A 26,147-nucleotide genomic window follows, 5' to 3' on the forward strand; every position below is an offset into this window, starting at 1 on the left:
GGCGCTTCCTCACTTTCACTTTACTTTCCTCATGTTTTCCTTGCTCTCTTTACTTTTTCCCCTGCCTTATGCTTGTTGTTATTATCATTATTTGTTGGTAGTTCCTTGGTTCCTTAGTCTAATTTGGAAAAAAAGCACTACTTCTTCAGAGTAGGTAAATAGCACCTGCCCGAACCAGTCCGGTCAGATCAGGGCCACCTCACCTCTCAGGTTTCTGTGTGGTCTTGTAGTCTTATTGGACAGGAGGGGGGCACAGCACGCCTTTTTTCCCCTGTCTTTGGTCCTGGCCTGAGACTGGAGTGTGGTAGAAGTGAGTGGTCTACGCAGGCACGTGGCAGGCTGGTGAATTGACTACGAGGTTTTGGAGACCTAATAGTGGTGGTAGGTTTCGGTTTTAATAGGGTTTGGGTTGAGGTTTGAAACTGGGGAGCTCAGTGGTCGAAAGTAGCTTGGCAGATTTTGTGCAGCTTAGGAATGCACAAGACTGCAGGCCACACCGAAACTTGGCTTAGCCGCTTCCGTGCAACTACCTGGCACGGGCCTCCCCTACTGGGGACCCTTCCGTATGCTTAGTCTCCTTCCCTGAGCTCCTCTCCCCCTCATCTGACCTCCTGCTTGATGACTGCCGCTCCACTCTGCCCGCTGGTGCCTCTCCTACAACTGGGTCTGGTTTGGCTAGAGCGCTTCTGGAATGGGGTTGGTGTTGGTATGTATGGAGTGCTCACACTGCAGATTGGCCCGCTGTCGTGAAAGGAGTAGGAAGTGAGCAGGAAACAGAGAGCAGAAAAGAGAAAGAAGTCCTATACTGTGGTGCTGCCCAATAGGGGAGGGAGGGCGCTCGCTTCTCAGCCTCCGCAGTCACCCACCCCAACCTGGTCCCGCAGCTCTCACCAACTGGTCCAGCAGCTCGGAGCTCAGCTCAACCCAGCGTTCTCGCACCACACCGTGTCTGGATCGCTCTTGGCTGAAGTTCCGCACCCTCTGCGGCCGTGCAGCAACCTTTGCACTGATTCGCCTGCTTCACAACAAGAGTCCGGCCACTGGGAGTCTTGCACGCTGTCGGCCACGGTATGCTGGCCACATGATCCTAAACCAAACATTATTTTAAAGCCAAATGGTTAAAACGTTTCTCAGGGTGTAACCATACAGCCACAAAAGAAGCAGCCGTTTCTGGAAGATATCCTCCAATAAACCAAAGACCAACTTCCTCTTGGATAATAAAAGAGGGAACATTCTGAGGAGGGCATGAGAGTCTTCTAAGAAATTTCTTCTCAACTACTAAGAGAGCCCAAGTTTTTGCATATCTCCAAATATCACTACCATAGGCAGCCAAAGGAATACCCATAGCTCTATACATTTCAAGCAAAACCTTAATGGATTTGTGCCCCAGCCTATTTGCAAAATCAACCACAGAAGCAATGGTCCTAGTGATGGTGTAACATCTTGCAGAAACTAAAGGGGTCCAGGTAATGGAAGAGGCTAATTGAACACCTAAATAAGGAAAAGTAGAAACCCAGCTGATACTAATGCTATGTACCCTAAAAGTTCTTGACTCTATGGACCGGGCCCTATCACCTTAACATGGGATTTTGAGAAACTGATCCTGAGATCAAGGCTGACCACAAAATCACAAAAGAATTAAGAAGATAATCGAACCCCAACGCCGTTCTAGAAATCAGGACGGTGTCGTCCGCGTACAGCAAAACCGGAATAAAGCGATTGCCAACCTGAGGCATATCCGTACCACTCTGTCAGCACCTCCTTATTAATATATAGGGTGAACAGAAACAGAGCAAATATACAGCCTTGTCAAACTCTGTTTCAAGTTAAAGTGATAAGTGAATTCCCCCTGAGATCCAAAGTGAACAGCAGCAGACTTCGAGTGAAGGCACGCAGAAGGAGAACTAGATTCAGTTCTACGACTCAACATGATATCCCATAATGTCTCTCTGTTGACACTGTCAAAAGTGGCACTCCAGTCCATAAAGGCCCAGTGAAGAGCCCCTTGCTTAGCCACTGTGTATTTTTGAATAATAATATATAAATTAAGACCTTGATCTACAGTCTTGTGCCAAAACCTGTATTGGATATCTGAAAGGATAGTGCTTTCACAAGCCCAATTCACTAAACTGTTCAAAACGACCCTACCAAAGACCTTGAGGGGGGGCATGGCTAACTGCCTAAGATGGCAGACGTGGTTCAGTGAGGCTCCAGACCCTGGGGGTGGGGGAACTATCCTGTGTAATTGCCGGGCACGGACCTGCTTGTGGGATTTAATTGCAGTCCTGTGATTACCGAGTGCCTACGACGCAAGACTGCCAAATTTGACCCAATCGGAGCGGCGGCTCTGCCGGGAGCTGAGGATCTGCGGCCTACCTGCCCCAGCGCTGCTGATGCCTCTACCCCGCACCTCCTGCTGGCGGCTCTGATCCCCCACGACCCATGCCATGCTGAGAGGCGGTCGTCGGCTGGCTGCCGGGGAACGTCAGATCTAGAGGTGCGGAGCAGAGTGGCGCGGCGGTGCCCGAATACTGTGGGAGACATCTGGTGGCCTGCGACGGTGCGGGCAAGCCGATTGCTGAACGCTGCTAGCGCCCTCGCCTCAAGTGCTGTGTGCCGCACTGTGTGGAACCCATCGCTCTTGCCTCCGGACACTACTGCCCCTCGCCCAGCCGGGTGGGGGTGTTGCGGCAGACTGCAGCGTCATCGTGGTGCTGCTCCCGGACCCGAGCCGCCTGAACCCCCTTGACTGGTGTCGAACACCAAACACCTGCACAATTAACGCAGGGGCCTGCTTACTCCTGAGACTGACAGAGCTGCTGCGAAGTGGCCGTGCTTACCTCCGGCGACACGAGCCCCCCCCCCCCTACCACCGTTGTTGGGCCCTGGTGGTTGGCCCCGCTTGAGTGCCACGTCTTGAGGTCACTGGAGTGCCTGAACATCACGGAGGGCTGTGGCGGAGGTTGCGGGAGACTGTCGGGGACATATGCGGATGCGGACCCCTGATCATTCGGTGAGTGCGAACGAGCCGAGCCATGCGCAGAGTCTGTTGAGCGTCCTCCCTCTGCATGACTGGGATTGACGCCGAGGAGAGAGTGGTGAGCTTCCTTTCCTTTACAATTGCCCTGTATCTGGCACGCAGCAAGTGAAAGGGGAATAGTGCTGCCATACCAGAGTGGCTGTGAGAAGGTCCGTGATGATGGCTGCTGATTGCGGGAGGCTCTGAGCGACCTGCAGGATTCATCTCTTCGGACCTCCAGAGGGCGAGGGTGCTTCGCATTAACTGACTGGGCCTAACGGGCGACCTCCGCAGTAGAAGCTGTGCTAGATGGCATGGAGTAATTGACAGACTCGCCTCCCTCTGACCACCAACTGACCTGAGCTTGGGGCGCTGGGGACAGCATCGCAAAGGGTCTTCATCTGATGTTTGGGACTGAGTACTACAGTGGAGTGCGTGCGATATCAGCTACTGGTCCGAACCTAATCTGGACTCACTCTGGCACATTCCAACAGTGTAAGGTGTCAGGACAGTGGTGCCCACGTTTGTAATCGGCATACACCGGCCTATTTGCCTGTGCCCTTGATTCTCTTTGGGGTTGGATCGTACATCCACCGACTTTGATAATCTGCGGAACGAAGTTACAGTGCTTGTGACACGCTGTGAGGTGCCCCTCTGCCTGCCGCATCGCTCCTACAGTGCACGCCCGGAGAGAACTCGTGGGCGCCATGGGGAGACTTAAGGGGAAGACGCTGGACAATCATCCAGTTACAGGGGGACCAACAGATGTTCCAGTAACTACTGCTAGACCCCCATCGCCCGGCTCCTCCTCCACGGGGTCCCTTGAGGTCCCCCAGGAAAAGCTTGACCTGATCCTAAAGGAAGTCAGAGACTGCCGAAAAGTAATTGAACAACAGATTGGAACCCTCACAATGGGCTTTACACTCCTACGGGCGGATCACGTGAAACTTGCCGACACGGTCCACACACATGAGAAAGCCCTAACTGGCGTGCAACCTCAAATAATGGAGCACACTAGACAGATGAAAGAACTACAACAACAGGTCCATGGGCTACAAGACAGGATCGAAGATGCGGAAGGCAGGAACTGCCTAAACAACTTAGGCGTCATAAGACTTCCAGAACACAGCGAATGCCCCAAAGCTGCGGAATTCATGTAAACCTGGTTCCGAGACTGTAGCCCAGGAAGGTTTGTCGCCATACCTTTGTGTAGAGAGGGCCCACCGGATTCCTACTGGAGCGCTAAGAGCTGGGGCACCTCCATGACCCTTGATAGTTAAACTACTGAACTACAGAGACCGTGATGTCCTACTGCAAAAAGCGAGAGAACAAACACATCCAATTCGAAAACCACTGTATCTCGCTTTATCCTGACTACGCAGTAATGGTGCAGCGCCAACGCTCTTCTTTTCAGGCAGTGAAGAAAAAAACTACGGGTGGTCCAGCTCAAATATGCATTACTATTCCCGGCTCGATTAAACATTATATACGACCAAAAAACCTATTTTTTCGAGAGTCCGAATGATGCGGAGGAATGGCTAGAAGTGAAGAACCTAGAGTTGAGCCAAGAAGGAGCATCCGGTTCTGTATGTCGCAGCCCCACAAGATCACAGGGTTGTGGTCTTCGCTGTGCTGCCTAGGGCCCTCAAAGCTCCACCACCCCATGTCCTACACATGAACAGATGATGAACATCAGGACCGAGGCGCTGGCAATAGCTAACACCTTCCACGACGACAACCTATAGATCGTGTCTTGACTCGTCAGAGGACAGCAGCATTCAATCGGACTCCAAGCATAGCATCACCCTGTTCCCCTTGGTGACACCTCAGACTGCCAATGATCTGGTGGATGAATAACGAGACGTGTCTGCTTAATTTGTCCATCACTACAACAGGGTCACGTAAGATATATGGCAGAACTAGCGAACATACTTATATCCTGAACTTTTCTCTATCTAACTTACGTTAAACAATACTTGTCAAGGACCTTTAGATACATCATTAGTTATAATATTAGTATCTAGAACCAGACTTGCCTATTATTGTCTCCCTGCTCAGGTTTGATGGACTTGTTGATATCAAGGTTTTTTGCAGCATGTATGCCTATGGAGATTAGATGAAAATGCTCATATGTACCCCCCCCCCCCCCCTCCCCGGTCTCGTTGAGCTACCAGAGCCTTTGTAACTACACAAGCAGCACTAAGAGCGGTGGCGGCGACTCCCCCCCCCTCCTCACGAAGCGAACGCCCTGTTCTATGCTGCTTGTACGTTTTTATTATTTGTTTGGCCCAACGCTGTTCCATAGCTAGTATTATTAGTTTGCTGGGGAAGGGGTACTCCTGGCCTACGTTAGTTAATGGGCTCCGAGTTAGGGGGAGCACCGTTTACATTATCGACATATGCCTGACCACTTCACCGCTTTAGGTTCATATAACTTGCTGACCTGGAATGTGCGGGGGCTTGGCGCCGTATATAAACGATATCCAGTCCATGCCTACCTCCTCAGACGTAAAGCACAAATAGTTTTTCTTCAGGAATCACACCTCACTGATTCGGAGGCCTTGAAGGTTCAAAAGAAATGGAGGGACCACATTTTTTTCAACTAATTACTCGTTTTTTGCTCGAGGGGCGACTATATGGATTTGCCACGGAGTCCCCTTTATAGAATTGGACCGCCGCATAGATGAACAGGGTAGGTACATATTGCTGCTGGGGACCCTAGATGGGCTACCAGTGGTCTTAGGTAGCATTTATGCCCCGAACTTTGAACTGGACAAGTTTTTTTTACTCAACTAGGCATAGCCCTGACAGGGTGGGACACATATCCCTGGATATTGGGAGGGGACTGTAACACTGTCCTGGACGTGAATTTGGATAGATCGCATCCCCCGCTACATGGCGCTGGCGCCCACAAACAAGCTAATGCCCTGAACGCCTGGACAAATGGATGGGGAGCTATGTGATGTTTGGCGAATGCTACACTCTACACATAGGGAATACTCATTTTATTCACCAGTACACCAACTTCATACTAGGATAGATAGGTTTTTCTGCTCCATTATTTTCGCTACCCAAATAAATCAATCCACATACCTGGTCAAAACCTTCTCTGACCACTGTTCTTTAGAGATCACCCTTTCATGGGGCAGGGTGCCTACCCCAGTCCCCACTTGGAAACTGCGGCCCCAACTACTAGAGGAGGCCCCTTCCGCACCACACTGTCTGCAATTATCGCAAACTACTTTTCTGAGAACTGGAACACAGCTTCCTCCAATCTAATCGAATGGAACGTGCTCAAGGTGGTCGTGAGGGGCACGGCAACTGGGTTGACAGTGGGGAATCGGCAGGAGGTACATAGAAACCTTATCCGTATAGAAAACCTCATGGCTGAGCTGGAACGAGCTATAGTGAGTGACCTAGACAAATGGGCCACATTACGGGATGCACGCATTCATCATGCTGAGATCCTTGAAACTCTCCGGGTCATAGATTACAGGGCATTTACACAATTGAAACACACTGAAGCGGATAAATCCGGAACGCTATTTGCCCGGATATTGCGGGACAGTATAGGCTCTCCCATCATCGCCCGGATTAATGTACATTACAAGGGCATGGCCCATACTCAATTATAGATAAACGATGCCTTTTGCAATTATTACAGTAATCTTTATAACGACCCTGCACACACTGATGACGCTTTAGTGGATGACTTTTTAAACGACCTCACATACACATATCTTACAGCAGATACACAGAAAGCGCTTTCAGGTCCCATTACTAGACACGAAATACGTGCTGCTATCAGAGGTCTAAAGCGTAACAAGGCCCTGGGACTTGGCGGCCTACCCATAGAATTCTTTGAAACATACTCCGACGCTCTCGTCCCTAAGCTAGAAGAACTATTCAAGACACCTTTGGAGTCCGGTCAATTACCCCATTCCACCATGCAAGCCACAGTCATTTCACTCCCCAAACCGGGTCGAGACGGAACCGAGATTATCTAGTTACCGGCCTCTATCTCTATTAGCGACCGAATACAAGATCCTAAGTAAGGTCCTAGCTAAACGACTCCTGCCCTACCTCACTACCCTAATTCACAAAGACCAATGCAGGTTTCTCCCTACACGCAGCACCTCCCTGAATCTCAGACGCTTACATCATATCATGCTGGCTACCCCAGCGGACAATGGCAACTCTGGATGAATAGCATTAGACCTGCGCCAAGCTTTCGATTCCATTACATGGGAATACATGTTCGCGGCCCTGCGGCGCTTCGGTCTCCCTCCAAATATCTTAATTGGGTGCGTTTGCTGTACACTGGCCCCACTGCAAGAGCTCGCACCAGAAATCATATTTCATAGAATACACTATACACAGAGGCACGCAACAGGGGTGTCCCCTTTCTCCTCTGCTCTTTGTCCTTGCCTTGGCGCCATTAGCGATAGCATTGAGACAGGACGCTGGACACCTGGGGATACCAATAACCGGCACCACACCCTTAATCTCAATCTATGCTGACGATATAATCCTCTACCTACGTGACCTCTCCGGCCGGGCGGATCCTCTCCCCGCTATTTTTTCTGCCTTTGAACGTATCTCCGGGCTTGCTATTAACAAAGGGAAATCAAACGCTTTATATCTCAGAGACGGTCCTTACCCAAATGAGCTCCATTTTGGCACATACACCCTACCAGTAACACACCACACATTAAGTACCTAGGAATCCAGATATACAGATCCCAGGCGGACCAACTTGACGGGGAATCTGTATAAGGCAATTACTGCAATACGCTTAGTGTATCCTTTTGGACATCCCTGCCACTGTTGGTGATTGGGTGGGTTGCGATCTCTAAGATGGTGGTGCTCCCCCGACTTCTATATTTTTTTGTGAATTTATCTCTAGTGGTTCCTCAGTCCACCTTTCGCGCACTTGACACAATCCTACTAGAACTTATTTTGGGTACAGGCCGACACAGGGTGAGCCTCAAGAAACTGCAGTTGGAACCCCACAGGGGCGGATTACGAGTACCTGACTTCAGGGCCTATTACTATGATTGTCAGCTTCAATGGCTGTCGTATTGGACAGTGTCATAGTCTGTTACTGACGAAAGTAAAAATTCCCCCTGCTATGCCTCCTTTATTAAAAACAGCACTCCGCTGCTGGAAGAAGGCTCTGCTTTACACCTCAGATGCGAACCTGTATGCCGGTAATATTCCCCTATTGGCAATACCAACCACTGGTGGCAGACTCATGAAGATTCGGTTACGCATCTGGGCAGAAGCAGGCGTAGAGGAGGTGGAGTCGCTGTTTGGGGATCGAACCCTCCAGGTTCACGACGCCTTTGTACAGACCACTGGCGTACCAGATCATCTCTATCTAACCTACGCAGCAGTATCTCACTATGTCAGGAAATCGTGGACACCCCAGCGTAATGAGCCTCCACAACACAAACTGGTACAAGCTCTTTATTACATGGGGCAGGGTAGCCATCTTATTAAATGGTTATATGTTGGTATTCAATCACAAGCCTCCATCACACTCACTGCCCTTAGAATAAAATGGTCCGAGACAACTGAAGTCTCACTGACTGATAAAGCATGGGCGAGTATTCTAGAACACCCCAAGCGTATATCCCGCAATGCCAAATTTAAATTTATGCAATGCATGATGTTACACAGATCCTATTTAACCCCAAAAAGAATCCACCGCATGTTCCCCGATGCCCAGCACCACTGCCCACGGTGGAGGGCCGAGGAGGCAAGCTTTACCCACATGCTATGGGCATGCTCTCACTTGCATGATTACTGGGAGGGGTCCGAACTGCACTTGGGGAAATCACACATTTACCACTCATGGACAACATACTGGAGTGTTTGCTGAACCTCCGAAAGCACACAAGAGCTTTGAAAGTTCAACTGCGTTTCCTTGACTTTGCCCTCATATTGTCCATAAGAGCGATTACCATGAGATGGAAATCCCCTAGAAGCCCTACTCTGGTTGCGTGGCAGGAGGAGGTGGTGCGGTGCCGAAAGTGCGGCAATTAGACACAAAGAGGCTCGGGACTATGTAAACACCCCATTTCTTTGGAGTGGGACCTAATGCTGGAAGGTTTTAAAGTACTAGATCTACACCCTCCGCATATTACCCCTAACCCATAATATGCCCAGTTGTGTGCGGTCCTTGGCTTAAAAGGTTGTTACAGGTCTTACTCACAGGCCAGCTGTAAGCCAGGAATGACTTACAGCAAGTACTATATAAACATACACATATGGTCGATCGGCTTATAGGAACTGACAGGCCAGAAGGGGGGTGGGGGGGGGGGGGTGACAAGTTAAAGGGATGTTTAGGTATATATTGCATTGTACCGAATGGTATTTGTATCTCATGTCTGCATTCATATTTCTATGTTTTAGTCACAGGAACATCCTACATTAATCTGACATAAGACAATAGATGTTTAATCCTCTTGAAGGAATATGTGTTATGATTGAAAAAGAAAATGCTATTATACTTGCTATGTCAACTTGAAATCACTCTGTGGTGCTTAATAAAGTTTGTTTAAAAAAAAAAGACCTTGACCACAGAGCAAATCAAAGATATAGGACGGTAGCATTTGGGGTCAGCACTTCTACCTTTTTTTAACACAGGGACTATTGCCGATTAAGACCAGGGTTTAGGGATAGAATGTATTGAGATATAACAGGATCAGATAGGGTTAAAGTGCTAGGTTTGATTTAAAGACACCTATGGCTACTCCGTCAGGACTGGAAACCTTGTTAGCGGGAGACACCTGAATCAGTTCGCCATTCTCCCAATGTGACCATTCCAGTCCTGTCACCTGTAAGTCTGGGAAAAATGTCAGGATGCTACTGCCAAGCTCATTCTGTTCCTCTGTCCGCTTACTGTGGTATATCACCCTCCCTGATCCACTCAGATCTTAGTGACATGCAATGGCAGGGACCCATTCACCTGAACTCTACCGTGAATCCAGCGTGTCAGTAGTTAGTAGTAGCAGCTGCTGTTAAGAAACCTGCACTTGTTACCCACCAGGTGTGTCTCCTGTTGCAGGACCAGATCTGGGTCATGCCTGTTCAGTTATTTGGCCACGATTATCACTTGGGTTTACTGCCCTGGAGCTGCATATTCCAGAAAAGTAACTTAATTGTCAGCCCCCCGTGTACTGGTATGTCAGGGGGTGTGCAATGCGTTTTTTCTAGTATTATTAGCATAGCTGGCATTGCGATGTAAATCATTGAAAGTTATAAGCATACTGCTCCTACGTATGCTGCACTTACCTAATTTGTCCAAAATCAGTTAGGTCTTAGGAACAAACTCCAATTCCCCAGCACAAATGAATTGACGAACAGCTTTGCATTTTAATGCATTTATTCTCAGAGATCAAGAAGCCTACTGGAGCAAGACTACAACCATCTTGCAATAATTTAATTGTCAAGATTGAGCTTGATAATTGTAGGAAGCTGGCTCTGTATATATTATACCAAAGTACGGTATAGTGTGAATAGAGTCCAGTGAGCCGAAGGGGATATAGCAGAGGCTAAATTAGGTAAGTACTAACAGCTCCCTTTGTCGTAGTTAGGGTGAGCAGTTAAGCTTATTCAGAGGGCGTGTTAAGCATTTATTGTATTCACTCAATCAAGACTGAAGGCACGCACTCAGAGACTGAATCCAGACCAATTGGGTAAATATAAAAAAGGTATACTTATGTTTTATTTTTAGAACCAATCAGGACTTTACCCAGGTAAGTAAAATATACTTTGCAGGACTTCACAGGGAAATGCAGTTGTGGTTGCATTAGTTACAGGTTGGTATTGATTAAGAAAGCTGTTTGTATTACACAATAATTACTTTTAGAATGCTTTTCAGTTACTTTTAGATTACTTCGAGTAGATACTACACATACGGATCTCACAATACTAGATAAGTAAGACTTTTCTTGGCTTGAGTTAAAGTTACTGTTTTTCCCATACAAAACCACAGTTCAAGTGGCCAGGTCTTACTGAACACCACAATGTCATCAAGATAAGCCGCCGAGTACTGCAGGTGAGGGGCCAGGAGAGTGTCCATGGCTCGTTGAAAAGTGGCCGGTGCCCCATGCAACCCAAAGGGGAGGACCGTGAAGTGGTAGTGGCCGGAAGGGGTGGAAAATGCGTTTTTTTCCCGGTCCGCGGGGGCCAACGGGATCTGCCAATAGCCCTTGGTGAGGTCGATGGTGGTTATATATCTGGCCTCACCAAGGCATTCTATCAGTTCGTCTACCCTAGGAAGGGGATAGGTGTCTTGTTTAGACACTCGGTTTACGGCCCTGAAGTCAATGCAAAACCAGATGCTGCCATCCGGCTTTGGTACAAGGACGACTGAGGAACACCAATTGCTTTGTGATGGGACTCTAACTCCTGATACCAACATCCGGGAGACCTCCTCCTGAAACGCGACTCGTCGGGCTTCGGGTATCCGGTATGGTTTTTGTTTTACCACGACCCCTGGTGGGGTGGGGATGGAGTGTTCCGCCAGGTGGGTCTTCCCCGGCTGATCGGAGAAAACATCGGAGAATTTCAGAAGTAGAGAGCGGATTTCCTCGCTTTGTGGAGGTGAGAGATCCGGATTAGTGGGAGTCTCGTTGACTGTGTGAGGTATGGAGGAGGCCATAGATACAGTATGGGCCACGGAGGGAGGGGGTCCTAACCACTTTTTCAGCAGATTAATGTGGTACATTTGTGTCTTATTCCCTGCTAGCTGTAGGATGTAGGTGGTTTTTCCTATCGTTCGGATTACCTTGAAAGGGCCTTGCCATTCTTTTTTTAATTTGTGGGTGGACGTGGGTAATAGTACCAGCGTCCAGTCACCTACGTTCAGCTCTCTCCACTTCTTGCCACGGTCGTAAAAAGTTTTTTGTGTGGTCTGTGATACGGCCAACTGGGTATGGGCCGAGGTTCTGAGTTTATGTAACCTGGTTTGTAGCTGTTGGGTATAGTCGAGGAGTGCTTCGGCTTCCTGCAGTCCCTCCCGCTCCCAACTATCCTTCGTGATTTCGAGTAAAGTTCGAGGTTTGCGGCCAAAGAGCAGCTCAGAAGAAGAGGTCCCCAAACTGGATTGTTTTTGGCTACGGAGAACAAAGAGGGCTAGCGGGAGTAGTTGGTCCCAGTTTTTTCCATCCCCAGACAGAAGTTTCTTTAAGATAAGCTTTAGACTACCATTATACCGCTCCACCAACCCATCTGTCTGGGGGTGATAAACAGATGTGGTTATATGTTTAATCCGCAATTGGTCGCAAACCTGTCTCATTAGTCGCGACACGAAGGGTGTACCTTGATCTGTAACGATCTCTCGGGGGAACCCCATGCATGAAAACACCTCTACGATTCTTTGAGCGATGGCGGCGGAGGTCGCTGCTCGGAGGGGGAAGGCCTCTGGATATCTGGTGGCATAATCAATCAATACCAAGGCATACTGGTGACCGCGTGCTGATTTGGGTAATGGCCCTAGAAGGTCCATACCCAGTCGAGCTACGGGAGTACCGATGATGTGTAAGGGGTGTAAGGGTACAGGAGGGGGAACATAGGGATTACGTTGTTGACAGATCTGACACTCCTGACAGTATTTCTGGATCTGGGCATATACCCCAGGCCAAAAGAAATGTTGCAAGATGGCCTGTCCCTTCTTTTCTGCTCCGGAATGTCCCGCCAACAGGTGAGCGTGTGCAAAAAAAAGGATTTGGTCCCTGAACCCCAAAGGGACGAATAGTTGGGGGACCACGTCAGGTTTAGCGAGTCGGTACAGTAGACCCTTCTGTTCTATGAAGGTAGGATATCTCCTATTCAAAGGGTTCTGGTGGTCTCTGGCTTTTTGCCATGCGTGGGTGAGGCTGGCGTCATTCAATTGGGCCATCCGGAAGTGGTTATCCCTAGCCCAGGGCTAGGAGTAAGAAGAACGTTGTGTTTTGTTGGGCTCAGGGCATCATGCAATAGGGGACGAAAGCACGGGTTGTCAATCCCTGGTTCGGGGAGACTCTCTAACACCCCCACCACCACCTCTGAGTGTATACCAACATCAGTACCTAAGGTAAGCCTAGCTAACGGGTATTCCTTCACATCCCCATGTATACACCGGATATGTACGGTTTTCCCAGGTAAAAGACAAGAAGGGTTTATCAGTTCCCGCTTTACGACCGAATGTCTGCATCCTGAGTCAAGGAGAGCCCTTACCACCCTCCTATTGAGGGACACACTTACGTAAAACACCGGCCCGGTTTCTTGGGCGAAAAAGACTTCCTCTTTGTCTCTTTTCTTGCGGCAGTACCGCGCTATGTGTCCCCATTCTCCACAGTCGTAACATTGGGGACCCGAGTATGTCGGGTTTTCTGGTCGAAACATACGGGGACGTGTGGATTCTGGTAGGGGTCTCGGGGTCTTCTTTTCTGGTTTCCCGGGGCCGGCTATTCGTGTGCTTCTCTCTGGTTCTCTTACAGGGGGTCGGCCTTGTGCCCTGGCGTAAGAAGTTGCCATTTCGATTGCTTGTTCCAAAGTTAATCCTGCGTGTTGTTTCAGCCAACGTTGGGTTGCATACGGGAGTGCCTCCAGAAATTGTTCGAGATAGATCTTGTTCATGACCTCCTCCATGTTGGCTTCATGGGGTTTGAGCCAGAGGTCGGCAGCTCCTTTTAGTTTGAAAAATAGGGTTTTTGGTAAGTCTCCCGCGGTTCCTCGTTCTTGTTGGAACTGTAACCTGTGTGTTTCGTCATCCACACCCAACTGGTCCAAAACGTATTGTTTTACCACAGTGTAGGTGGCGGTCCCGTCTTTGTTCACCATCTGGCATGCCGCTTGTGCTTCTCCCGTCAGGAGAGGCGCGAGATAGAAAGGCCAACGTTCTCCAGGCCAGGCACTGGCCCTCGCGGCCCTTTCGAAGTTGAAAAAAAATGCCAAGGGGTCGTCTCCCGGTACGAACTTCTGCAGGGGGACTACTGTTCCAGGCGGGTTGCTTGCCCTGCCTTGTCCCAGCGTGACTAGAAGTTGGGCATGTCCCTCGGCTAGTTTCAACAAACTGTCGGCCTGATTCTGAATCGCCGAAGTAAACACGGCGAGATCCGCCTCTGCCTGACTGGAGGACTTTTCTACAGCCCACTCAAGTTTGGCCTGGCCCTCCTTCATCTGATCTATAAGGGCCTCCATCCTTTATCGGACGGTGGTTCCAACACTCCTATCTGGCTCGCCAATTGTAGTAAGGCGTCAGGGGTAGGGGGTAGAATAAGCTACGACCCGTTAGTGTACAGAGTATGTCTTTTATTGGTTATTAGGCACTTCACAGCCATCCGGGATATTCTGGAGTCTTCCTGCTTTGTGGGCAGGCGAGGGGATCTTCCTTCCGTTGATGTTCTCCTCCACCGTTCCGTAGATAGGGGAAAAGAAGAAACAAACACAGGAACACACGGGTGAGAAGGTTTGTTGGCTGGCGTAGGATAAGTGAGGGGAACGGGAGGGAGGGATCACCGGGGCTGACACCGTATCTTTTGTGCTTCAAACAAAATTGAGGAGGCGCTACGGTCAGAGGTGTGAGTGGAAGGGGGAAGAAAAAAGGTAGACAACCAAAAATCGCCCTCGCACAGCCCCGTGACCTCCCCAACTTAAATCACTCAGTCCCTCCCCGTGAGAAAGAAAAACGCAGGACTCGATCCCGTACCTTTCCCTGCCACGCTCCTCCGGGAACGTGGCGGGGCGAGTCGCGTCTCTGTTGGCCTCCTGGCTCCTCCGTCTGCTCGGCTCCACTTTCTCCGGCCCCTCCGCTCGATCTCTCGTCTTTTTCTCCATTTCCTTGCTTCTGCTCGACCTCCGTCTCTCCAACCCAGACTCCTCCACCGGCTTTCGCGCCGTCGTCCTCTTCCGGGTTCCCTTTACGCGTCAGCCTCTCTGTTGATAGGCTTGTCGATGCTGGCGTCGGATCCGCGGACTCCGCCTCCAGGAAATTCCAGTCCGATTTAAAGGGGCCGCTCGAGTCCTGTGGCCGGGGTGGAAACGCGTTACCATCTCCACCCCGTCCTTCCTCCGTGGTGACCCCGTGACAGGGTCTTTGCAAGATATCAAAATGATTTCAAGTCAAGCACGATTCTAGAACTATTAACTTCCTTCCAATACATACATACATCCCTCTGTTCCACAGCCGCACTTTCAAGACGGTCAACCTTGTGAGGCCTACAAATCACTTTCACTTTCAAACCTTACCTCGCAGAAGCATGAAGTTACTTCAGAAGCGCTAATATTCTGTAATTCTAAAGCAGTCGCGGCTCGCGGGGGGTGGGGGCTCGCGCACGGGGGGAATTAAATATTAAACAAAAAACTTACCTCACAGCCGGTCCACACCACCTCTCAGACCTCTGCTCCCCTGGCTTTCCTTCACGAACGGCACTGGAGGGGCCTGCCAACCCCTCTCAGCCTATCCTGGTGCTGCCAGCAGCGCCAGGATTGGCTGAGGGCACAGCTTACGCTACGCCCGCCTCCTGCCCATTAGGAGACCGAGGGGCTCCTAATGGGCATGCGCAAGCCATTGCAAACACAAGTGCGCATGACTGGGCACGGGTGAAAATTCGCTGACCTTCCCCACTCATGCGCACTTGTACTGCTGCCTGTTGCCCCTGGTCTGACAATCATGTCAGTCAACATGACGCCGGACCGCCCACCCCCTTCAGACTCTGAAGGGGGTGGGTGGTCCGACGTCATGCTGACTGACATGATTGTCAGTTGGTTCTCCCTCGGCGTCTTTGAACTTAAGTAAACTGATTCAGTTTACTTAAGTTTAGAAACGCCGAGGGAGCTACGGGCGGGGGGCTACGCCCCAACGCCCCCAATGGATGCACCGCCACTGAGTTACAGTGCTCAGGAGTGAAGTCAATATCTGAGTACTGTAGCCCATCCAATCTCTTGACAGTCTCGAGCTCCACTGATGCACATGCATTCTTGTTACTCCTCAGTGTCTTTCTTGTGTCTTTATTTTTTATGGGGGGGGGGGGGGTGTGTGTTAGTCAGCCAGCAACCCTGATGGTGGGGTGGTGAAAGTGAGATGTCATTTTAATTTGCGTCAGCAGATTTAATTTAGGATGCTGAATGGCAACATTTTCAGTTTTTCTTTTTTGCTGGGGATAGTGAAAGAAGGTAAATGGAAGTGATTTCATTGTATGCAGGGCAACTAGAATTATGTGGCAGGAGAGAATCAAATTATGTGGCAGGGTGGACTAACACCTGTTGCCCAAGGTTTAGTATCTTTTGATCCGTTTGAGCTAGAAACTATTTTAGGGTTTTTCAATCTGCAGATCACACAGTATATGGTGAATTGTGTGGCAAAGGCAGCAAATCGATATTTAAAAAAAAATTTTTTTTTATTATAGTAATTATAATCAAGGCACAGGTTAAACAAACAGTACATATAATTATTATATCCAGACGTTCACACTTTTATGACAATTTGCATATTGATAGTCCACTCATCATAGCCAACGACCATGTTCCAACCATTAAATTCGCGTCTCCCCGCCATTTTCGGCATCCGATTCCTCCACCGCCCGCACCCTAGGTGTCTCACAGATGTAACCCCTGAATTTATTGCATGCCCCCCAAACCCTGCCCCACTTTTGAGGACAGCCTCGATTGACAAACACTGCCTTGTCGCCCACCATAGCTGCGTTCATACCTTTGTACCATGCTGCAAGTGTTGGTGACTCTTCTGCCCCCCATTTTTGTACGATGTTATGCTTTGCGACTCCCATCCCCAGTGTGGCCCAAACCTGTGCCGGGCGAGTAAGCTCATTTGGTTCCCACACATTTAGCAAGCATCTCTTGGGTTCTGGCACTAGAGACACCTCCGCTGCTTGCGATATAGTCCTCATCACCTTTACCCAGTACACCATGATCCTCGGACACTACCACACAGTTTGGTAGAATGTACCCTCCTCCCCACATCGCCTCAAGCACTATCGGTGGGATGTTGTCCCTATTTTGTGAAGTGTGAGTCTCGTATAGTAGGTTCTATGTAGAATTTTGAGCTGTACTAGTTTAAATCTTGAGGGTATACCCACCTCCCGCGGGGAAGCCAACGCCTCCTGCCATTCGGAATCTTCAAATTCGCCTACGTCCTGGGACCACTTTTCCCTGAGTGCCACATGTGGGTCAGGTAAAGTGTTGACTAATTTTCGGTAGGTGAGGAAAGTGGCCCGCTTATGCATGCAGTCCGTTTGCAGTCTGTCCTCTGGGGGGGTGGCCTCTGGAACCTCAGTACCGGATGGTGTGGCAGCCAGCAGCGCATGTTTTATCTGCATATATCTAAATTTTTCAGAGGGCGCTAGTTCGTACTGTGTTTGAAGGCGTTCAAATGTAATTACCTCCCCTTTGTGCCACATGTCACCCACCGTGGATATACCAATTGCGTCCCACCGAGCAAATCCCTTATAGTTCCTAAGACCACCCAATCGTTGTGTATCCCATAGAGGAGCAAATCCATATTTATGCAAAAAATGCATCGGCCTCAGAATTTTATGATTCCAGCGGCCATATATATATGCAAGTATGCTTTAAGGAGAGCAGAATTAAGCATAGATCTTGCATGTTGAGGTAAAGAAGGGGGTGACATGATTACCGTGTTGCTGTGTATTATATAGAATTGTGATCTCCTAGCGTTGACGTGTGAAATGCTCCAGGACCTCAGTGTGTGGGACGCTCTGGCGGATATTCTCTGTCTGTGGTGTCCGCCTCCATCATGTCACCAGTAGGCCTGGGCGGTAAATTCCGTTCCGCTCGCGGAATTTGGGTAATTTCGCGTTCCGTGGAGAACGCGAAATTGCCCAAAAAGCTGCGTTCCGCGACTTCGCGAAATTTTTTGCTTGTTCGCGTTCTCAATAGGCGTGTTCGCGAGATATTTCACCCCGAGCACGCAAACAGCCATCGCGAACAGGAAAAAAGTATCGCGAACAAGCAATTCCGCGTGTTCATGGAATTTCTGCGTGTTCGCGGAGATTTTTTACCATTTCGCGGAGATTTGCGTAACGCGATTACGCAAATTCCGCCCACCCCTAGTCACCAGTGCCCTGGAGAGAGAAAGAGATGCGGCCCGGAGAGAAGCAAAAGAACACCTGATGCATTTTCTTCCTGGTGGTGAAAACATTAAATCAAAGCCAGAGGAAAGCTCGGGTCCTTGTGTCAGGGGCTCCGTAGTGACGTGCGTCCCCGCTCTTCCCCATTCACCCCTCCTAGTGCCTGCACACCCCGAGCCCAGTGAAATCACACATGCGTAAAATATCCGTGAACAGCGCACAACACAAACAAGCGCGCACACTATAAGGAATGTGAGGTATGGAGCTGGCACCCGGCCGCGCTGCTGCTCGCGTCCAAGCTCCCTAGACCAAGGGAGAGAGAAGGCGGGACATGCACCCGCCTTTGGCCAATTACGTGCTGTCTTTCTTAGAAAGACGCACGCAAAGGCCAATAGCGTGTGAGCAAAAAAAAAAGCACACGCACGAGGTCCAAGTTTAAAGTCCTTACTACAAGCCTGTGACAAATGTTTTAGAAGCAGAGAAAATCATCATCAAGCTTTATTCGGCCACAAAGACCATAGAAGCACAATAAAAACACAGTTTAAAACCATCAAATCGCAAGAAAATCATGCAAATATCAACTGTCACCCACATTTAAAAGAAAAGTAAGAGTACTTAAAGAAATATTTTTAAATCCCCATGAATTACAAAGTTTCATGATAGCTTTTTGGGCTCACATATATCAGTCAGATAAGTGCATATCTCCTTCTCAGTTTCAGTACTTGGTTAATAAAATGTAAGACTGAGCAGCATATAGTTTTGGACTCTAAGCGCTGGAGTAAACACAAACCCTCCTGGTGATTATTAAAAAATCTCCTTCTTAAAATTGGGCACAGAAACCATAACCTGAGAGAAGAATATAGTGTGCAAAACAGCATAAAGTACTTCATAGATTGATGTAATTTCCCATCACACAGACAGTAAGGTAATGATTGAAACCAGGTACCTGGCAATGGGACAGCCACCAAAAAGTTAATCTTGTTGCAGCGTAACCTAGTCATGTAGAACCTTATCTCGGGTTAATTTATCCAGGTCAAATAGGGCTCCATACCTTTAGATGTAGAAAGTGGCATGTATGATTGAACTGTGACCAGGTCTAATACCTGCATGAGCCTAACTTCCTCACTATATGCAATATATTTTTCTTTTATTAAAACATGATCATATTTTACTGACATTAGCAGGAGCAGAAGTCAGTTAAGAAGCTCTTTGTTAAAGAGTGATTAGTGTAAATATGGCACCAGGATTGTGAGCATGGGAATAAATCTGGAGAGAGTTTGGAGCAGTGGTTAATTTGTAAAAAAAAAAATAAGTGCCAGGGCTCTCGTCAGGAGTCAGCTTGCTCCAGCTAATTTCTCCTGTTAGCACCACATAAAACAGAACCAACCACTAACCCTGAAAGTGGGGAAAGAATGTGGTTAATGGCCAGAGGTGCTGACTTTGGAGCTGGGGAACCATGTTTGAGTGTTGGCTCAACATCCTGTGATTCTGGGCAAATCACTTCATTTCCCCATAAATTAATGTGTACGTAATTGGTGCTCATGAAAAGCACTGGTGTTGATTAAGTGCTGGAAACCACCGGCTCGAATTAAGCACTGGTTTGGAGAGATTAAGGGGACAGGACATATCATCAGAGCTGAACATTCAGCCAGAAACACATGATTTAACTTACATACTTTCAAGAAAGTGGAATATTATACCACTGGGTGTAAATTTTACGTGGTGAACCAATATAAGTAGCAACTTCTGGTTACGGTTTAGGAGCCATTTAAGCTGAACCCAGATCTGAATTAACTTTTGGTGGTAATTGCCACCATTTTCCAGCGTATTTGTCTTTATTGATGGTACTTGAAATGCTGTCACTATTCAAGTATGTACTATCGCCACCTGGAACTGTTTGCCAGAAATACTGATTAGTGGCCCTATTCCTAGATGTAATCACAGCTTCCCTACTTTTGTATGATCCTGGGCACACCTCTTTATCTCTTTGGTCATTGGTTCACTTATCTGCAAAACTGAGAGCCCTTACCAGTGATATAACCCCAGGTTAATAGCCATATATTTACATTTACTTAATGATGGCACAGGCAGTGGAAAGAAAGGATTCAGCAGTCCTAAGTAGTCAACAGCCCTTAAATCTTTTCTTCTCAACAGCCTTGTAGAAGTTGAAACAGGCTTGGTCAGGAAAGCCAATTGACGTGCACCACTCACTTCCCTGATCTTTACTAACTTGCCACACTTTAACCTCCAATCTGTTGCGGTATTTGCAAGATGTTGTGTACATATTTGAATGGGGATTAAAAGAGGCAGTTACACTAAGGAGCAAGCACAGAGGCAGTCAACTGGACAGGTTGGAGTCAAAGGAACAAGATGTTTATATTTTGGAAATGATGTTTCGAAAAGGACTCGCATTCCCCTTTAAAAAAGAAGCCCTAATATCATATTATATGAGGGAAGGGCTTCGTATTGGCTATTTGTCTCTGTCGTTCTCTCCTTTCTAAAGCATGTGATGCTGTAAATTCAAGAGAGATGATCACACATATGAGATGACTGTAACTGGACGGCAATCACAGACAAAGACGCAAGGTGTCCGACACTCTGACAGAGACCTTGACAGCAAGACAGAGACTCCGGGCACAGTCACGTGGGGCCATACAGCACTCCACTGACAGGAAGCAGTGACCGGGGTAAGGGTTTGTCACTCTCTGGCTTTCATCTTTCTGAAATTCCCGATCTAACTTGGAGAAATGTTAAAGGTATACGCTCCTGGACACTGCAAAAGCATAAAAAAGGAAGTTCAGCTTTGAAATGAGAGCGGGAAACAGCTGATGATGACAGCCCCAGATAGAGGCAAGGCACTGACTGGGACATCACACGGAAGACAGGTGCTGACAGAAACACTGGCACCGCTGCGGAGAGACACGTGCAGATTTACGAAATAATTCCCGACATGCAACACTGGGGAATGGACACGGAGATCCAAACACTAAGACATGGACACTGCGCCAGCACAACAGGTACATGAACACGGGACAGCAACACAGGTACACAAATCTTACCAAAAGAAATCAACTCAGGCACACGACAGGCCTCGTCATGAAGAGGCCGTCGAGGAAAGAGGCCGTGGCATTGACAAACATTGCACTTTACAAATACCTCCTTACGATATAGTACACTGGCTAGCTCACAGGTGGTCCATTGAACCTGTCGCCAACCTGTTGCTACTTGTGCTAATGGGAGAATGCTGGTGTTAGAATCTCGGTGGCTAAAATGATAACACGTTTCAGAGCTATCTCACTCCAGTGAATGTCAGTACTTAATGTTAAGGACGCTCATTTACCCAAATTTCACTCGATGTTTATGGACCTGTTGTGCATAATAGTAACTAGAGCTGAGCGCAGTGAAGAAAGGAGCGGCAACAGGTGGCCCCTGAACGCGCAGCTGATCCAAAAACAACAAAAGTGAAAGCACATTAGAACAAGCGCGGCCACGTGGCCGCGAAAGGAATGTGAGGTATGCAGCTGGCACCAGGCTGCGCTGCTGCTCTCTCCCGAGCTCCCTAGGCCAGGGGAGAGAGAAGGCGGGACATGCACCCGCCTTTGGCCAATTGCGTGCTGTCTTTCTTAGAAAGCGATACCAAAGGGGATGATGGACGGAGCGTTTGAGCAAATCAAACACTCACCCCCAGTCAACTGATATGGGTTTAATCCAAGATCATTCTTTAGCTCACTCCACCACCCCAGTTCAGACATGGCCATATGCAAATCAGTCTGAGCCTGTGCCTCATGGGTACAGTCCAGCCCGAACTGCCAAACCATGTCTTCCCTGGACCGGAAACAAGCATCCTGGGACCGGTTTCCGGTTCATAACCCTCATCATCCAGGCTATCTTGAATCCAGTGTCAAAGTGAGCAAGGGACCAACGTCTGGGCATACCCTGCCAACTTAGGGCGAACAAAGCGATGCCAAAGGGGATGCTGGACGGAGCGTTTGAGCAAATCAAACCCTCACCCCCAGTCAACTGATCTGGGTTTAATCCATCATCATTCTTTAGCTCACTCCACCACCCCAGTTCAGATATGGCCATATGCAAATCAGTCTGACCCTGTGCCTCTTGGAAACAGTCCAGCCCGAACTGCCAAGCTATGTCTTCCCTGGTCCGGAAACAAGCATCCTGGGGGCCACGTGGCCACGAAAGGAATGTGAGGTATGCAGCTGGCACCAGGCTGCGCTGCTGCTCGCTCCCGAGCTTCCTAGGCCAGGGGAGAGAGAAGGAGGGACATGCACCCGCCTTTGGTCAATTGCGTGCTGCCTTTCTTAGAAAGAGGCAAGCAAAGGCCAATAGCGTGTGAGCAAAAAAAAAAAAGCACAGGCACGAGTGTGTGGTCCTAGTTAGAAGCTCTTACAAAAAGCTGGCTCAGGCGAGACCTAAAAAGGAGAACTTCTGTCCAATTAAACATTTATGCCCAAAGCCCTGGAAGTATTGCCAGCCCTCTTAGGTTGCAGGATCACTTTCCAAGATCCACTGGGAATGTGTTTCAGCTGTGTACAGCTAATTTATAGTTCTTCCCAACGCTTAACACTCTATCCCCATAGATAATTATACTTGTCTGTGTGCTATGCCCTATAGACTTTGGGCATAGTACCTGGATTTAGTCAGACTCTCCCTGCACTGTCTTCCACAGCCTCTATAGCAGATTCACTACTGCCAAGAATGATGTAACTAGTGATGTTATTGGGGGTGAAGGTTATGGCTGCACATCCCACCGAAACTGCTGAATTTCGTTGTGAATACAGAATTTCCTCGTAATAGCCAAATAACCAACAATCACTGATTGTTTATTATGTCTAGCTGCAGTCTGTAATCCTATTGTGATCTGTGTATATTCTTTATGTAATTTACTTGTAAATTATCTGTATTTGCTTGTGCCATTACAGCATACACGCACCCTTCTCTATCTCTATTTTTTCTTTTCCCTTTCTTATGCAAATTACCACATGCTGCTTTTCTTTTGATCATGTCGGCTCACATTTGCTGTTGTGCAACGCATGGTGTACCTCTGCATTCGGTGCTATTTCTGTGTTATATAAACGCTGGCTCCCTCACTGACCCCTGCAATAAGTGTTGTTCACCTTCACTTACTGCAGCTGTTAATGTTAACCATTATAATGCAATGCCGTTTCCAGTCCCCTAGATTAAGAACTTTATCTGGCAGAAAGACCGTCAAGCATGTGGATTTATGGGCTCCCACGTTTATTAAAGTATGGCTATTCCTAAAACATTTGATCAGAACTGTTTGCAGTAACATTGTGCTCTGTATCCTTTTGCAGTTTCTAAATGAACACACCAAAGCACGCAGCAAGGAGCTTGGAGAAGTCATCATGAAGTTATATGTGTTTCTGGTAAACACAGGAACCACCCTTACATTTGACACGGAGCTGGCAGTACAGACGTAAGAGCTTCGTTTTTATTTGTCCTTTTACATTTACTACATTTGAATGACTAATTTGTTGCATGTTTAACGCAGGAACGTTCGGAGGTTAATTGCTTTACCTGTACACCTGAAGCATTATGTTCTTATCCACCTGAACATTGCAATAGTAATGCGTTTTAGATGTTGTGGTGTAATTAATTGTGTCTAAGCCCGGCTAATATTAATCATTTGTCTGACCTGTAATAACGGTACATTTGCAATATCTGACTTGTTTTTATAGCATGATGTACTTGAAGGTTTGTAAATCCTGTGAAGATGTAATCATGACTGTTGAGGCCGACAGGATGCACAGTGATTTATACCAGGAAGAAACGGTTACATATGGCATTTATCGGAAGTTTTTACATGCACTCCATCTTCTTTGTTTAAGAAGCATTTTGCCTCACTACAGGTGACCTACATAGTCTGCACCATATTTTTGGAACCTAGCGACACTCGTCAGACTGTAGAACACATGGTGTTAGCAAGAATAGTGCAAGTTCAGTTCGAAGGCAGCCTTGGCTCTGAATGAGTGCTTTAAGAGCACGTTTTATCTCTTCTGAAAGGCATGGAGCTGATGAAGAGGCAGGAAACTGGTGGCTTAGTTTAGTCGATAGAAGGTCTTTTACTTTCTTGGGCATGCCTCTTACGGTGAAAATAAGGTTTTACAACATCACCAGATGAGACACGAAAGAATGCGGCTGGGAGCTGCAAATATATTGCCCTTACTACAAGGGAGTGAAGGCAGTAGGCAGAAATACATTTTGCTTGTCACGTAATTAATCCTTGCAATGCTCCTGTCTCTTTGGTAAGTAGAAGTATAGAAAGTGCAAGAGATTGTGTCCATACCTGTGAGCTTTTACACTAAAGCATATGTTGCTCATCATTTCTTTTTGTACCCCGATAAGAAATCCAAGGGCCAGGAGTAGTGGAGTGGTCTATTTAGTAGGGGAGGATGTCTGCTGCACACCTGTAGACAAGGCAACAAATTGTGCATTTAATTTTTGCTACTCTGACAGAAGGCTGCTGCGTCATTTGAGGGGTGAGGCACAAGCAATCTCTTTTTCAGGCTTTTGCCTAGATTTGCCTTGGCATTTTGCCATTATCAGACTATTAAGTTGTCTTTAGGAGTGTCATTGCAAATGCGTTTAGTTGCTTGTGTTTACTTCTGATCTTAATTATGAGAAACCTAACCCAAATTAAATCATGCAGATCGTTTTCTGGTAAATTGAGGTGCTTGCCAGGGATGTGTATTTTCTCCACAGTTTTCTCTTTATATATCAATGATCAGGCTACACACCTACTGGATTATCTGAATTATTCCCCCACCTTGGAATGCCTAAAAGTACCAATTTTACTTTTTTTTGTCAAACATCTGTTTATTGAAAAAAGTTGTTTTTTTGGTTGTAAAACATCATACAAACTGGAACTTGGCCGCTTAACATGTCCCGCCTGAATCCCTCCATCTACAGTGTATACAGCTTCTTCACATGCAGGAGATCTGGATTACCCATATTTGTACAGGGCTCTGTTGTTCCAACAACACAATAATAGAACTCTAAAAGAATAAAACATTGAAAAACTTAAGACAAAACCAAACCCCTTCCCACCCACATCCCCACCTCCCTTGTGGTGGTGAAGTCGCTTCCCCTGAGATCTCCCTTCGTACTGAGCTTGGTGACCTAAGTGAGAGCACACCTTTTGTCGCCTATGGTACCCCCTCCTTCTGTAGGTCCCTGGTGTGATGTGGGACCCCTGCAGGCCTCCTAGAACTGAAAGAGATGTAGGCCTCTCAGAGTGGGAGGGCATACCACTAATGGGAGGTCTTTCGGAAGGTAGGTCACCAAAGGGCCCCATTTATACTCAAAGTTCTTATAATCAGCTCTAAAGATGTCAGCCATGCGCTCCAGCTTAATAATTTTCCAAAGCCAGGAATGCCACTGTGCCAGGGCTGGTGCCTCCTTCTTCTTCCAGTTCATAGCTATGGCCTTTTTCGCCGCCCCAAAACAAGCCCACATATTTGCCTTGTCTGCCCTATTTTGGTGTTCCAAGGTGGGATTCCTTAAACCTAAGAGGGCTGCTTCTATGGAATCTGGTCGAAGGTATGCCAGCATATCTTTCATCTGGGCCAGAATCTCCTCCCATAAGGGTTTAATGGTCGGGCAATCCCACCAAATATGGCGGAGGTCCCCCAGCATTCCACACCCCCTCCAACAGAGATCCGAGGAATGGGGAAAGATCTTTTTGAGTTTCGTTGGGTATAGGTACCAATCGAATAGTGTTTTGTAGTGTGATTCTCTTCATTCTAAAGAATGATTGTGTTTAGCTATGTCCACCCACAAGTTTTTACATTTCTCCTTCATTATTTCTCTCCCCAGTGTCTGCTCCCAGGAAGACATGTACCTCGGGCTTGATGTTGGTGTTGTAGAGACCAGAAGACCATATAGTTGGGAGATAACCCCTCTTTGGCACCCACCTTCTTTACGAAGGATTCTATTGGAGTCAGTTCCCGGGTTGCTGCTTCCCGCACCCGTGGATGTAGTGCTCAGTGTTTCAG

The 26,147-nt window shown here is 47.9% G+C and overlaps 1 protein-coding gene across 9 annotated transcripts in view; it reads left to right on the forward strand.

Moving 5' to 3' along the window:
• The window catches only part of RB1CC1 (RB1 inducible coiled-coil 1), a 666,167-nt gene that overhangs the window by 29,742 nt on the left and 610,278 nt on the right, over positions 1 to 26,147 (forward strand). For all 9 annotated transcript variants that reach the window (XM_085605628.1, XM_085605635.1, XM_085605627.1 and 6 more), the window contains one exon: positions 23,448 to 23,569. In XM_085605628.1, the coding sequence (XP_085461754.1) occupies positions 23,499 to 23,569 (71 nt within the window). In that variant the 5' untranslated portion in view covers positions 23,448 to 23,498. The remainder of the gene's footprint in view (positions 1 to 23,447; positions 23,570 to 26,147) is intronic.

The sequence above is a fragment of the Triturus cristatus genome, chromosome 5_1, assembly GCF_964204655.1.
Source record: "Triturus cristatus chromosome 5_1, aTriCri1.1, whole genome shotgun sequence".
Classification (NCBI taxonomy): Eukaryota; Metazoa; Chordata; class Amphibia; order Caudata; family Salamandridae; genus Triturus; species Triturus cristatus.